Source organism: Hylobates moloch, unplaced genomic scaffold, assembly GCF_009828535.3.
Source record: "Hylobates moloch isolate HMO894 unplaced genomic scaffold, HMol_V3 SCAFFOLD_23, whole genome shotgun sequence".
NCBI lineage: Eukaryota > Metazoa > Chordata > Mammalia > Primates > Hylobatidae > Hylobates > Hylobates moloch.
In genome coordinates, this window is record NW_026652298.1 from 31,889,370 (window position 1) to 31,902,901 (window position 13,532).

A 13,532-nucleotide genomic window follows, 5' to 3' on the forward strand; every position below is an offset into this window, starting at 1 on the left:
TACAAAAAATTAGCCGGGCATGGTGGCGGGCGCCTGTAGTCCCAGCTACTGGGACTACAGTAGGCTGAGGCAGGAGAATGGCGTGAACCCTGAGGCAGAGCTTGCAGTGAGCCCAGATTGCACCACTGCACTCCAGCCTGGGCGACACAGCGAGATTCCATCTCAAACAAAACAAAACAAAAAACTCAAACTTCTAATTGGTCTACAATAAAATTAATGTGGTTAAAAACATCAATCAGCAAGCAATACTAGAAGAGGAAAACAAAAAGTCCAAAAAAGGTTGAAACACGTTGTACAAGTTCTAATAAAGGATATATTTAGGTTTAAAAGAAACTACCTATGTAATTTTTTTTTTTGAGATGGAGTCTCGCTATCGGCAAACTGGAGTGCCGTGGTGCAATCTCTGCTCACTGCAATGTCTGCTTCCCTGGTTCAAGCAATTCTCCTGCCTCAGCCTCCCGAGTAGCTGGGACTACAGGGACACACCACCATGCCCAACTAATTTTTGTATTTTTATTAGAGATTGGGTTTCACTATGTTGGCCAGGACGGTCTCAATCTCTTGACCTTGTGATCTGCCCACCTTGGCCTCCCAAAGTGCTGGGATTACAGGCACAAGCCACTGCACCTGGCCGAAACTGCCTAAGTATTAAGCCTGTCAATTGACACAGAATGCCTAACAGTTCTATGCGTATTTCTCAAAAGCCAATATTGCTAAGCTATAATAAATTACATTGCCTATAATTTGTTCTTACATTAGGCTAATGGCCAGGAGTCAGGTATGTCTTCCCTTATTGTTTTCCTTTGCTAATATGAAAAATATCACCAAATTCTTCTTTTTAAAAGGACTCAAATGGGCCAGGTGTGGTGACTCACGCCTGTAGTCCCAGCACTTTGGGAGGCTGAGCCTAGAGAATCACTTGAGCTCAGGAGTTTGAGGGCAGCATGGGCAACATGGTGAAACCTCATCTCTACAAAAAAAAAAAAAAAAAACCCAAAATTAGCAGGGCCTGGTGGTGTGCACCTGTAGTCCCAGCTACTCTGGAGACTGAGGTGGGAGGATTGCTTGAGCCCAGGAGGCAGAGGCTGCAGTGAGCCACCATACTGCAGCCCGGGCAACAGAGCAACAAGACCCCCTACTCCCCTAAAAAAGACTCAAGTGAAATCAAAACTTACCAAGAGTTTATCAGCTATTCCTTCATGTTTATTTCTGCACTCTGTCTTCCCAATGCGTTGGTTCAATTCTTTCAGTTTCTTATCAAATAGTTCATAACTTACGCTATGGATCTCCTGTTGAATCAAATGTCTGACCTAGAATTTTAAAATAAAAACCAAAACACCCTACGTTTCAAATTTAAAAGCAATTTTACTTTCTACTTAAAAAGCCTTGCTCTTTTCCAGATTTACTGTAACCAATTAAATATTTATATATGTATGTTTATATAACTACACCAGTAAGTTTTATAAAACTTGAATATTAAACTCAGAACACACCCAATATTTAAGTATACTGGACATGTTAGAAATTAAATTTATTCTCATAATGCTAACTTTAGTTTCCTATAGTTCCACTTAAATTCCATACTATACATTATAGAAACAATTAAAAGACTATATGCCATTTATATTTTTTAATGTCCATAACTCCTAGTTAGTATTCCATATAAAGGAACTCTACTTATCTGAAAACCAGAGCCTGATGAAAATGGTTGGTTGGTCTGTAGTAGATATAGAACAAATTACACAAGTGTGAGACTTGACATTACCATTAATAAGCTACTTGATCCTTTAGTCAGTCACATTATTTTTGAGCTTCATTTTCCTTGTTGACAAATGAGTAGATCGTAATATAATAAATGTTGAACAAGTGATACTCATAGGATTTTTTATAGGAACATAAGGTAATATGCAAAAGAGCACCATAAAATAAAAAACATTGAATTGATATGAGAGAAATAAATATGTAACATAAACACCATCACTTCCATAATTTTTTTAGGAGGTGCCTTTCTTATTGTTAAAATGGAAATAATATCAATCAATTGGTTAGCTCAGCTAGTTACAGCATGGTGCTAAAACTGAAAGAAGCCAACCGGGTGCAGTGGCTCACGCCTGTAATCGCAACACTCTGGGGGGCCGAGGTGGGCAGATCACGAGGTCAGGAGTTGAAGACCAGCCTGACCAACATGGTGAAACCCCGACTCTACTAAAAATACAAAAATTAGCCAGGCATGGTGGCAGGCGACATAGTCTCAGCTACTCGGGAGGCTGAGACAGGAGAACTGCTTGAACCTGGGATGTGGAGGTTGCAGTGAGCCGAGATCGCACCACTGTACTCCAGCCTGGGTGATTGAGCGAGACTCCATCTCAAAAAAAAAAAAGGGGGGGGGGGAAGCCAAGGACAATCATGTAGTTACCAATGTTATCTGCCATAATGCATGCCATTCTAACAAATCGTAGTAGCTATAATATGAAAAATTAATGAACTTCATTATCTTTTTTTTTTTTTTTTTGAAAACAGACTGGCCCATTTTCAGGGAGAATAATTAATTTCAATGCCCACTGATACGAGCAGCTCTGCTGAGCCATACATTCAGAAACATTCACTGTAGTTTTTTACTCGGTGTGTATCCTCCTGGTAAGCAATTTTCATCACAGTGTAAGTAGTCTTCGTTAATATGACCTGTTATGATACATTTAAGGTATTTATAATATTTATATATTTTTTCCTCCAGTATCTTGCTTCATGATGCTCAAAATAGAACACATAGTTCCTATGTTAAACTCTTACATTGATATCACCTGATTATATTCTTTAATTTTGGTCATTCCCAAGGCTCCTCCTTCCTGTTTGCAAGTGTTCTCACTCTTCAACACTGTCTACTTGATCTCTTCTTTAATGCTTCACTAACATTTCTTCCATGGTTTCTCTACATTAGACATGATTGCCATTTTTACTTTCATAACTTTTAAACATGTGAGCAAATGAATGTGCTCAAAATGTATTATTTAAAAAAAAGAGGCTCAGTAACACATACTATTTTTTTTTTTGAGACAGAGTCTCGCTCTGTCGCTCAGGCTGCAGTGCAGCGGCGTGATCCCGGCACACTGCAACCTTCACCCACCAGGTTTAAGTTATTCTCCTGCCTCAGCCTCCCTAGTAGCTGAGCCTACAGGCATGCTCCACCATGCCCAGCTAATTTTTATATTTTTAGCCGAGACAGGGTTTCACCCATTGTTGGCCAGGCTGGTCTTGAACTCCTGACCTCAAGTGATCCACCCGCCTTGGCCTCCCAAAGTGCTAGGATTATAGGCGTGAGCCAACACGCCCGGCCAATACTATTATTTTTACCGATGACCATTACCTATTACTCGTGTGGTTTTTATGGATCATCAAGTTTGTTAGTTCACTGGCTGGGTTCAATATGTGAAGCTCATACCCACATGAATGTTGGAGGAACAAATCTAAATGTTTTGAACGTGGAAACACTGTTTTGTACAGTGTTTCTCTAACAGTGTTCCTCATCCTTGGTGAGGAAAAATCACATGAGATGGTTGTTAAAAATCAAACTCCTAGGCCCCATCCTTTCCAATCTTTTAGAAAGGAGCCTGGAAAGTTATCTACTAAACAGTTACTACAAATGATTTTTATCAGGTACGTTTGAGAAAGCAGTAGCCTAAAACAACAGTCTTCAACTATTAGCTCAAGAAACCACAATTTAAACAAGTACTCCTGGTGGTTCACATTGGGACAGGTCCTTAAGTTTGATCATTTTTGACTAAGTACCCACCATGGGGTAACTCCTCTTGGTTAGACTATACACTTGTTCTAATTTAATGGTAATGTACCTTATATAGAAGGAAGACACAATAACCTCCATCAAATACCTCATAAATGTTTTTACTGATGGTAATGTGCCCATCAACAGGGAATCAGATTGAAGTCCTGGCTTCAAAGTGGAGATGGCAGCCAAACTGGCCTAAAGTTTGGAGAAAGTACCAACTTATCTCCAATCTGTGCCAACTTTCTGAGATAGTGGGTAGAGTGAATAACTTAAGACTGCAAAGGAAAAACCCTTCCTCTTCAGTAATTTAGCTGGAATTAACCAGGCCATGCTCCTTATGAAACCTCAAAAGGCTAAGAAATGATCACTGTAGGACTCTTTCAGTAGGGGAGAACAATGTCAGAATGACGTGGAGGGCTATCTCATTGAGATTCAAACAAGGTAAACATCTAGATATGGTTTAGAGAGATAACTGTTTGGACAGGAATAAGAAGTGAGGAAAAGCTAGCTATTTAGAGATGGTTATGCACACATCAGAACTTACTTCTGGCTGGGCGCAGTGGCTCACACCTGTAATCCCAGCACTTTGGGAGGCCGAGGCGGGCGGATCACTTGAGATCAGCAGTTCAAGACCAGCCTGGCCAACATGGTAAAACCTGTCTCTACTAAAAATACACACAAAAAGTTAGCTGGGTGTGCTAGTGCACACCTGTAGTCCCAACTACTCAGGAGGTGGAGGTAGCACTGAGCCGAGACTGTGCCATTGCACTCCAGTCTGGGTGACAAAGTGAGACTCTGACTCAAACAAACAAAAACTTACTTCTCACTTCAGCTACTAATTACTGGAAACAAGACACAGCTGGAATCCCCAACCTTCTTCTTGAATAACACGGTCCTAGGGCTAGGATCCATGCTTACCATACTTCTACCCTTTCCTTGCTAACAACAGAACACTTACATCTTTTTTATTGTCTCCTTTGGTCTTCTTCGAAGAAAACCAAAAGGTAGACATGGAAAAACTGTTGACTCACCCTTTAAGCTGGTTCTGCGTAAGTCTTTCCCTTTATTTTCCCTTATTATTAGGTGAAGAATACACATTCATAGTATATGTAACTATGTAATTGTAATGGTCTGTTTTAAAAAATGGTAGTGTTTCTGTTTCTGAAACAGTTTGCAGGGTCGTTTGGATGGGGAAATTTTGGTTCATTACAGCTGGGAGACATTAGTCTACTAGGTAATGATTTGTAGTGGTGGCATTCTAGTGGTAGTGAAATAGGAAAACATGGTCATCAAAACCCGTCCTGAGTATAGCCATTCTACTAGAACTGAAACTAGCTACACTTCAGCTAACAATTGATCACATGCATATTGAGACTGTAGTACAATGAGATAAAATGAGGCCACAATGAAAGCAAGAAGTGTATTTAATGACACTAGAAACCAAAATGTCAGATAATGTACCATATCCATTTAAGTTTGGAAAATAGGGCAAGTAAACCTGAATGCAGAGGGACTTTGCAATGGACTTCCAGGTTGTTTGAGTCTTCTGGGTTGTGGTGAGATCTACAAACGGATAGAGCTGCAGATCTAAGAACCCCATGACTAGTACAAGAGACTAGATTGTTTAATAAAGCTGAAGGCCATGCAGTGTCTGACTTACAGACAAATATGAGTGTAATACTGACTGAAAGCCCATTCTCTTTTTGCAACAGGACTCTACCTACACATGATCCCTAGGTTATTCTGCATGAGACCATTTTCAAGAAACCAGAGCTGTTTTGGTAATGTAAATAATTATCTCTCCCCAGTCTGTCTGATAATTTGGCTTTCACACACCAGCTCTGCATCAAGTGAAAGTCGTCTGTATTATGCCGCTGTGGGGACCAGATAATTAACTTTTACCATGTTTTACTAATCAAAAGTAAAAGTTTTATTTACGCCCCAATATTTTACCTGTTCCAGGAATGCTGTCTGCGTTTCCAAACTTACACAAATATTTTCATTAATTTGCTCTGATGTTTTCATGCGTTTAACATTTTCTTCGTTTTCTGAAAACATTCTCTTCTTTTGATAACGGCCTTGAGGAGAGGGAAAGATTAAAAAGATATTTTAAAGAAAAAAACAGGTTCACTGTGGTGGCTCATGTCTGTAATCCCAGCACTCTGGGAGGCTAAGGAGGGAGGGTGGCTTAAGGCCGGGAGTTCAAGACCACCCTGGGCAACACAGTGAAAATTCATCTCCACAAAAAATTTAAAATTAGCTGGGTATGGTGGGGCATGCCTGTAGTCTCAGCTACTCAAGGAGGCTGAGGTGAGAGGATTGCTTGAGGCTGGGAGGTTGAGGCAGCAGTAAGCACCTCGACCACTGCACTCCAGCCTGGGAAACACAGTGAGACCCTGTTTCAAGGAGGAAAAAAGAGAAGGAAATAGGAATTCTCTAATTTAGAAACCCTCTGAGCAAATTGAAAAACTAAAATGTGACATTGCAGCATTTTTTAGAACATTCAATTGCATAAAAACATACCCACAAACTAACCGTAAAAAAAAAAATGAGTTATCTTACGTAGGGTTCTGGTCTCAGATACTCTGTCCCTCTTTCCCTTTAATCTTACTTAATAATTCGATACACATATACGAACAAAAACTTAACAAATTATGGCATTTAATTCTCTATTTACAGTGACTTAAGTGGTTCTACGTTATTTTACATAAAGGTACTCTTTTTTCATTTTGAGAAGGAGTCTCGCTCTTGTCACCCAGGCTAAAGTGAAGTGGCGTGATCTTGGCTCAATGCAACTTCCGCCCCACAGGTTCAAGCAAATTCTCCTGTCTCAGTCTCCCGAGTAGCTGGGATAATAGGTGCCCACCACCACGCCTGGCTAATTTTTTTTGTATTTTTAGTAGAGACGGGGTTTCGCCATGTTGGCCAGGCTGGTCTTGAACTCCTGACCTCAGGTGATCCACCTGCCTCGACCTCCCAAAGTGCTGGGATTATATTCGTTAGGCACAGTGCCCAGCTTCTTTTTTTTTTCTTTAAGAGACAGGGTCTTGGATCTGTTGCCCAGGCTAGTCTGGATGGCTCAAGCGATCCTCCTGCCTCGGCCTCCCAAAGTGCTGTTAATTACAGGCATGAGCCACCGCACCCAGCCAGTCCTATTATACATATTTTAAATAGATGATACTGTTATTATTTTTAAGCAATTTTAAATTCATCTTGTTAAATGACCACTCTGTAGTCTAGACAACAACACAAAATTTATAGCATTAAATCAGTTTTTTTCTATTTCATTAACAAAATACCCTACTTAAATGAAATTCACTTTTGCTATTTTAATGATGTCATAACCCAAGGACTTCATTTATTATTTGGGGTGCTTCTCTTTCTCTACACACACATATACACACATGTGTGAATATATTATCTATCATACTTAGCATGTGATTTACAGGTCAATTCTATAGAAAGAAATAGGGTTGGCTGGGCACAGTGGCTCACTCCTGTAATCCCAGCACTTTGGGAGGCCAAGGTGGGTGGATCACGAGGTCAGGAGTTCGAGACCAGCATGACCAACATGGTGAAACCCCGTCTCTACTAAAAATACAAAAAAAAAATAAAAATTAGCTGGGCGTAGTGGTGCCCACCTGTAATCCCACCTACTCAGGAGCCTGAGGCAGGAGAATCACTTGAACCTGGGAGGTGGGGGTTGCAGTGAGCCAAGATCGCGCCACTGCACTCCAGCCTGAGCGACAGAGCGAGACTCTGTCTCAAAAAAAAAAAAAAAAAAAAAAAAATTGGGTTACCAACAATTTTTAAAATCCACTCTTTCAACTAGCCTCCTTCTTAATCTACTAAAACTTCAAAATAAGAAGTGATGTATATGAAATGAACCAAATAATTGCTATAAACCACCTTTTGATATCTTGTACTTAAGGAAAAGTGATTGATTCCTTCTTTGCAATAATTACCCTTTTAATATGGTGGATACCTGTCCCCCCCACCTCACTAAGAATGGTTCAGAAACAAGATACTATGAAATAATTGTCATCATTTACCTTTTTCCTGTCTATACTCTACTTGTTTGTATATTTGAGACTTTAAAATACCCTAAAGAAAAGTGACTTATTTTAATTTTTCTAAAAGGTGCATAAGTATACACTTACTGTTGTTATTAGTGTCAAGTGATGACTGCCATGTTGAGTCTGCACTTTCACAATTTGAAATACTGGTTCTACTACACTCATTGGTTTTCAAAATGTCATCAGCACAACTGTTAGAAGTGACTGAATTCACCAAATTAGGTGTTTTCTCAACAGGCACAAAACCTGAGTCTTCTGAACATAAAATGTTGTCACTTTGCCTTTTATCATGTGATTCTGAATTGGAGTTTGTTTCTAAATGGAAAGCCATCTGGTCAGTTTTCTTATCACCCACGGTACTGGTTACTGTAGACTCTGGCATCTGAACAACATCACTCAATACACTGGGTAGACAGCAACTGGACTTCAGACTACAAGCCCCTTCATGCTCAAAAAGGGATCTTGTTACATTTCTCTGATACTCAGAATCGTTTTCAGAAGTGTTCAGTGAATCTTTTGCCTCTTCTGTGAAGACTCTGTTGGGGGATTCTGTTGTTTTACTTGGCTTTTGGTACGAACAAACAACTTGTTCCAATTTTGTTTCTGAATGAACAATTTCTTCTATTGGTTTTATGCAATTCTGACAGAATACTTTACTTTTCTCTGATATTGAATTTTTATTAGAGTCCAATGAGGATGCACCATTTTCAGAAGGGCTACATTTGGTAGTTATGACACTAGGACTGAAACTCTGATTACCACTTGGAACATTACTCCCAACTGCGGCTGTTTTCAGCGCTTCAACATTCCTTGACTTATTCAGCATCTCTACTTGCTTCCGGCAACTTTGGGGCATTGTTTTTTTGGCTTTTAATATCTTCCGTTTACTTCTATCTGGACTTGCCATCTTTCATATCCTGGAATTTAAGACATCATATTTGAATGCATTTCTCTAGTGAATAAAAGTTATTTACTACTGAATTAAAGTTATTTATTTACAGTATTAAAATAACATTGACACTGTCTCTCCAGATTTAGATAATCACCTTACTGAAAATTATATCCATTTTCATGACACTGAAAACATAGAAATCTTTTCTATTGTTTCTATAAATCTAAACTACATAAATTCAAAATTTGTATTGCTAGTAAGCCTCTACCTGATAGTTTTATCTAGCCACTTCTTGTTATATCACCTCAGTGCTATAACCATTCACTATTTACTCATCCAGGTAAGTCATAGTTTAAATAATCTAAAGATTAAACTGCACTTATTCATAAAAACGAAAAAAACTTTTTATAAAACATTCCATTTTCTATACATAAGGGCATCTGTTTAAGCTTTCCTAATGTTCAAGTTTCTAAAATAAATGTGGCCAGGTGTGGTGGCTCATGCCTGTAATCCCAGCAGTTTGGGAGGCTGAGGTGGAAGGATTATTTGCAGTAAGGGGTTCGAGACCAGCCTGGCCAACGTGGTGAAACCCTGTGTCTTCTAAAAATACAAAAATTAGCCAAGCATTGTGGCATGCACCTGTAATCCCAAGCTACTCGGCAAGCTGAGGCACAAGAATCACTTGAACCCGGGAGGTGGAGGTTGCAGTGAGCCAACATCGCGCCACTGTACTCCAGCTTGGGCAACAGAGTAAGACGGTCTCAAAATAACATAAAATAAAATAACATAAAATTAACATAAAATAAAATAACAAAATAAAATAAAATAAAATAAAATAAAACCAGCACTAAGATACATAACATTCTAGCTTAAATAAACAAGCCAACTAACTGGGTGCGGTGGCTGACGCCTGTAATCCTAGCACTCTGGGAGGCTGAGGCAGGTGGATTACCTGAGGTCAGGAGTTCAGGCCGGCCTGGCCAACAAGGCAAAACGCCATCTCTATTAAAAATACAAAAATTAGCCATGGGAGGCTGAGGCAAGTGAATCACTTGAACCCAGGAGGCAGACGTTGCAGTGAGCCGAGATTGTGCCATTGTACTCCAGCCTGGACAACAGAGCCAGACTCTGTCTTAAAACAAACAAATGCACAAACAAACCTGATATATATACTAAATAAATCCAAAAAACAGCACAACACTCTTCATTAATTAAGACCCTAATATGCCTATACAACTCTATTTTTCCTATAGGACTGTGTATTGTTTGATTGTCTCTTCATGAATACAATTTTTGTATTATTTTCCAAAGAAAATGATCAAATCTTTCCTCTAGCATGGTTTTATGATGCATTTGCTAAAACTGATAATCATGATGCATAAAACTAGCAGCTTTGCCTGAAGACACTGCTACAGTTTTGTGTCCTACAAATAAAAACATTCTTATATTATTTTAAAGGGAGAATTCAACCAGGTGTGGCACAAACCTGTGGTCTCAGCTACTCAGGAGGCTGATGCAGGAGGTTCACTTGAGCCCAGGATTTAGACACTGCCGTGATCTGTGATTGCACCACTGCACTCCAGCATGGGTGACAGAGCGAGACCCTGTCTCAAAGAAAAAAAAAAAAGCAGGATTCCTATCAAAAAAAGAAAATAAATATATGGTGAATTTATAATTGAATGTGCTATGTTATTATTTTTGACAGGAGGAAAGTGCTGTTTTGACTGGAAATTGATGAGAACGAAATCCTACACTTAAAATTTTAAACATCAGATAATTGTGAATTTTTTCCTGATTACCTTCTGGTTTCATAAATTGCAAACTTTGGCTTCTCTAATACTCACATATTACAGGTGCCAGGCACCAGAGACCACATTCCCAACACAATCAGGCTGACAGGCTATAATTACCTACATCCAGAAATGACTCTGAATCACCAACACATCCCACTAAACACAAATAAATCCCCCAATCACAAAATGCCTGAAACCACACTACTGCCAGCTGACACAAAGAAGAAATCAAGGTGAAGAGAGACAGGGGTCTTAAATGACTATACTTAAAATATCTTACTATTGTAAATCTGATGAAAACATCCAACCACGTGAACATATTGTTACTATGGCCCTTCTAAGGGCCTTTGGAAAAGGCCTGAACTAGTAAAACGTGCTGAAATTTAAGCTCTGGAGTAAAGAAATGCCTCTGCATTTCATGCATACAAAAGACTTATAATATGTTAATTATAAAGTATAATAAAGTGAACATCTTTGAAACACCCGCAACAAATAAGTAGAATACTATCAGTAACCTGCATTTACTTATGTTTCTCCAAACTATGCCCCTTGCACCTATCTCCATCCTGATGATGTATCCTAAACTTAGTTTATAATTCTACTACTTTTTCTAGTTTCATCATAAATGTCATATGTAAGCAAATATACTGTTTAATTTTGTTGTTGAGCAAATTATAGCTAATACTTGTTTTTTCAGTTATATGTATGTATAAAATTCATCCATGTGCTTGTGTATAGCAATAATTCATGTTCTTCTTTGCACTGTAATAATTCATTGGGTAGATATACCAAAATTTATCTGATCATTTGTGAAAGATCTTTGGGTCACCTCTAGTTCCTTTTTTTTTTTTTTTCTGAGACAGGGTCTTGCTGCTCTGTTACCCAGGCTGGAGTGCAGCATGGCTCATGGCAGCTTCAACCTCCCAGGCTCAAGCTATCCTCCCACCTCAGCCTCCTAAAAGGCTGGGATTACAGGCATGCACCTGCAATTTGTAAAATTACACCTGGCTAATTTGTAAAAAAAATTTTGTGGATATTGGGTCTTACTATGTTGCCCAGGCTAGTCTGAAACTCCTGGGCTCAAGTGATCCTCATGCCTCAGCCTCCCAAAGTGCTGGGATTACATCTCCAGTTCTTGTTGATGTTCTGACACAACAATGCTATTCTGAACATTTCTGTCTCAAGGTGCTTATGTGTAAGCACTTCCTGAGTGAATTTCTGAATAGTGATAACGTATCCATGTTCAACTTTTCAAGAAAGCCAAATTATTTCCTGGAGCAGTTTTACCAGTTTGCATCCATACAGTCAATACATACGAGTTACCACTGAGCCAGGCCGGGCGCGGTGGCTCACGCCTGTAATCCCAGCACTTTGGGAGGTCGAGGCAGGCGGATCACGAGGTCAGGAGATCAAGACCATCCTGGCTAACACAGTGAAACCCCGTCTCTACTAAAAATACCAAAAATTAGCCTAAAAATACCAAAAATTAGCCAGGTGCGGTGGCAGGTGCCTGTAGTCCTAGCTACTTGGGAGGCTGAGGCAGGAGAATGGCATGAACCCGGGAGACAGAGCTTGACGTGAGGCGAGATCGCACCACTGCGCTCCAGCCTGGGTGATAGAGCAAGACTCGGTCTCAAAAAAAAAAAAAAAAAAAAAAAAGTTACCACTGAGCCACATCCTCTTGAACGCCTGGTATTGCCAGACTTGATTTTAGCCAATCTACTTGGATAAAGAATTAGCTCTCATTGTCTTAATTTGCCTCTCCCTAATTACTATCATCTTTTCCTATGTTTATTAGCTATGTTTACTTGTCTGTAAAAATTCCTGGTTATTTCCTGCTCATGACTTCTTGGGGTGTCTTTCCTCTTTCAAAGCATACTTAACATATTATAAACCATATTCCGGCCAGGTGCAGTGGCTCACACCTGTAATCCCAGCACTCTGGGAGGCTGAGGTGAACGGATCACCTGAGGCCGGGAGTTCGAGACCACCCTGGCCAACAGGGTGAAACCCTGTCTCTACTAAAAACTACAAAAATTTGCTGGGCGTGGTGGCACATGTCTGTATTCCCAGCTACTTGGGAGGACGAGGCAAGAGAATCGCTTGAACCCGGGAGATGGAGGTTGCAGTGAGCCGAGATCACACCACTGTACTTCAGCCTGGACAACAGAGTAACAAGAGTGGGACATTGTCTTAAAAACCAAAAAACAAAAAAAACCCAAAAACCAAAAACATACGTCTTCATCAATCCTTTGTTATATGAGTTACAGGTATCTTATTAGGCTCTTCCTAATATACTAAAATTAAATAATTTTTTTCTTTTATGGTTAAAGTTTGATCGCTCTTCCTTGTGACATCCTTCTCTACCCCATATTGTGTGAAATAGCGAAGCCTACTGGTGGTAAGGAAGCCTTTCACTGATGTAAGTTATTTAAGGACATGGTGCTATACCATGGCTGTGCAATTATTACAATATATAGTAAGAATGCAGAGTGCCAGCTCAGAGTAAATTTGTTAAACTTCATGAAAAACATGAACTAAATGGTCACTAACATTACAGACTTCACGACTGGTTAAACTTATGGCTCTGAGGAGAGGTATTTCACCTGGAAAATGTCTGCATGAGAATGCTTAGGGCAGACAAGTAAAACTGCTGATAAAAGGTGCAAGTAAGTTAAATATTTCTAACTATATAGTTTGCCTATCATAGAACCCGTTTAGTGAAGTTGCATTCATTGCTGAGAATAAAAAACAACCACCCAAACTAATTGGGGATCCCTACCAACACCAGAACTCCTCTCTTCAGCCAATTTGAATTATTTGCTGTCACATAAGCCACAACTCACAGATCTTTGAGATGGTAATACTGTCCTGTAACACATGCTGCAAAAGATGAATTACATTTTCTCAAGTTTTAAATTTAATTATATTTTCTCAAGTCATTTACAATTTAAGTCCTTAATCCATCTAGAATTTATTTTAGCACA

At 39.4% G+C, this 13,532-nt stretch overlaps 1 protein-coding gene across 12 annotated transcripts in view; it reads right to left on the reverse strand.

Annotated features, from left to right (window-relative positions):
- ATF7IP2 (activating transcription factor 7 interacting protein 2) overlaps nucleotides 1-13,532 on the reverse strand; it is a 130,743-nt gene that overhangs the window by 40,823 nt on the left and 76,388 nt on the right. For 8 of the 12 annotated variants that reach the window (XM_058433954.1, XM_058433953.1, XM_058433951.1 and 5 more), the window contains 4 exons: nucleotides 10,239-10,356; nucleotides 7,945-8,777; nucleotides 5,738-5,862; nucleotides 1,176-1,310 (listed from right to left, as the gene is read on the reverse strand). In XM_058433954.1, the coding sequence (XP_058289937.1) occupies nucleotides 1,176-1,310; nucleotides 5,738-5,862; nucleotides 7,945-8,767 (1,083 nt within the window). In that variant the 5' untranslated portion in view covers nucleotides 8,768-8,777; nucleotides 10,239-10,356. Of the gene's footprint in view, nucleotides 1-1,175; nucleotides 1,311-5,737; nucleotides 5,863-7,944; nucleotides 8,778-10,238; nucleotides 10,389-13,532 lie in introns of all 12 variants that reach the window. The other 4 variants (XM_058433948.1, XM_058433956.1, XM_032144860.2 and 1 more) reach the window with 2 other exon arrangements.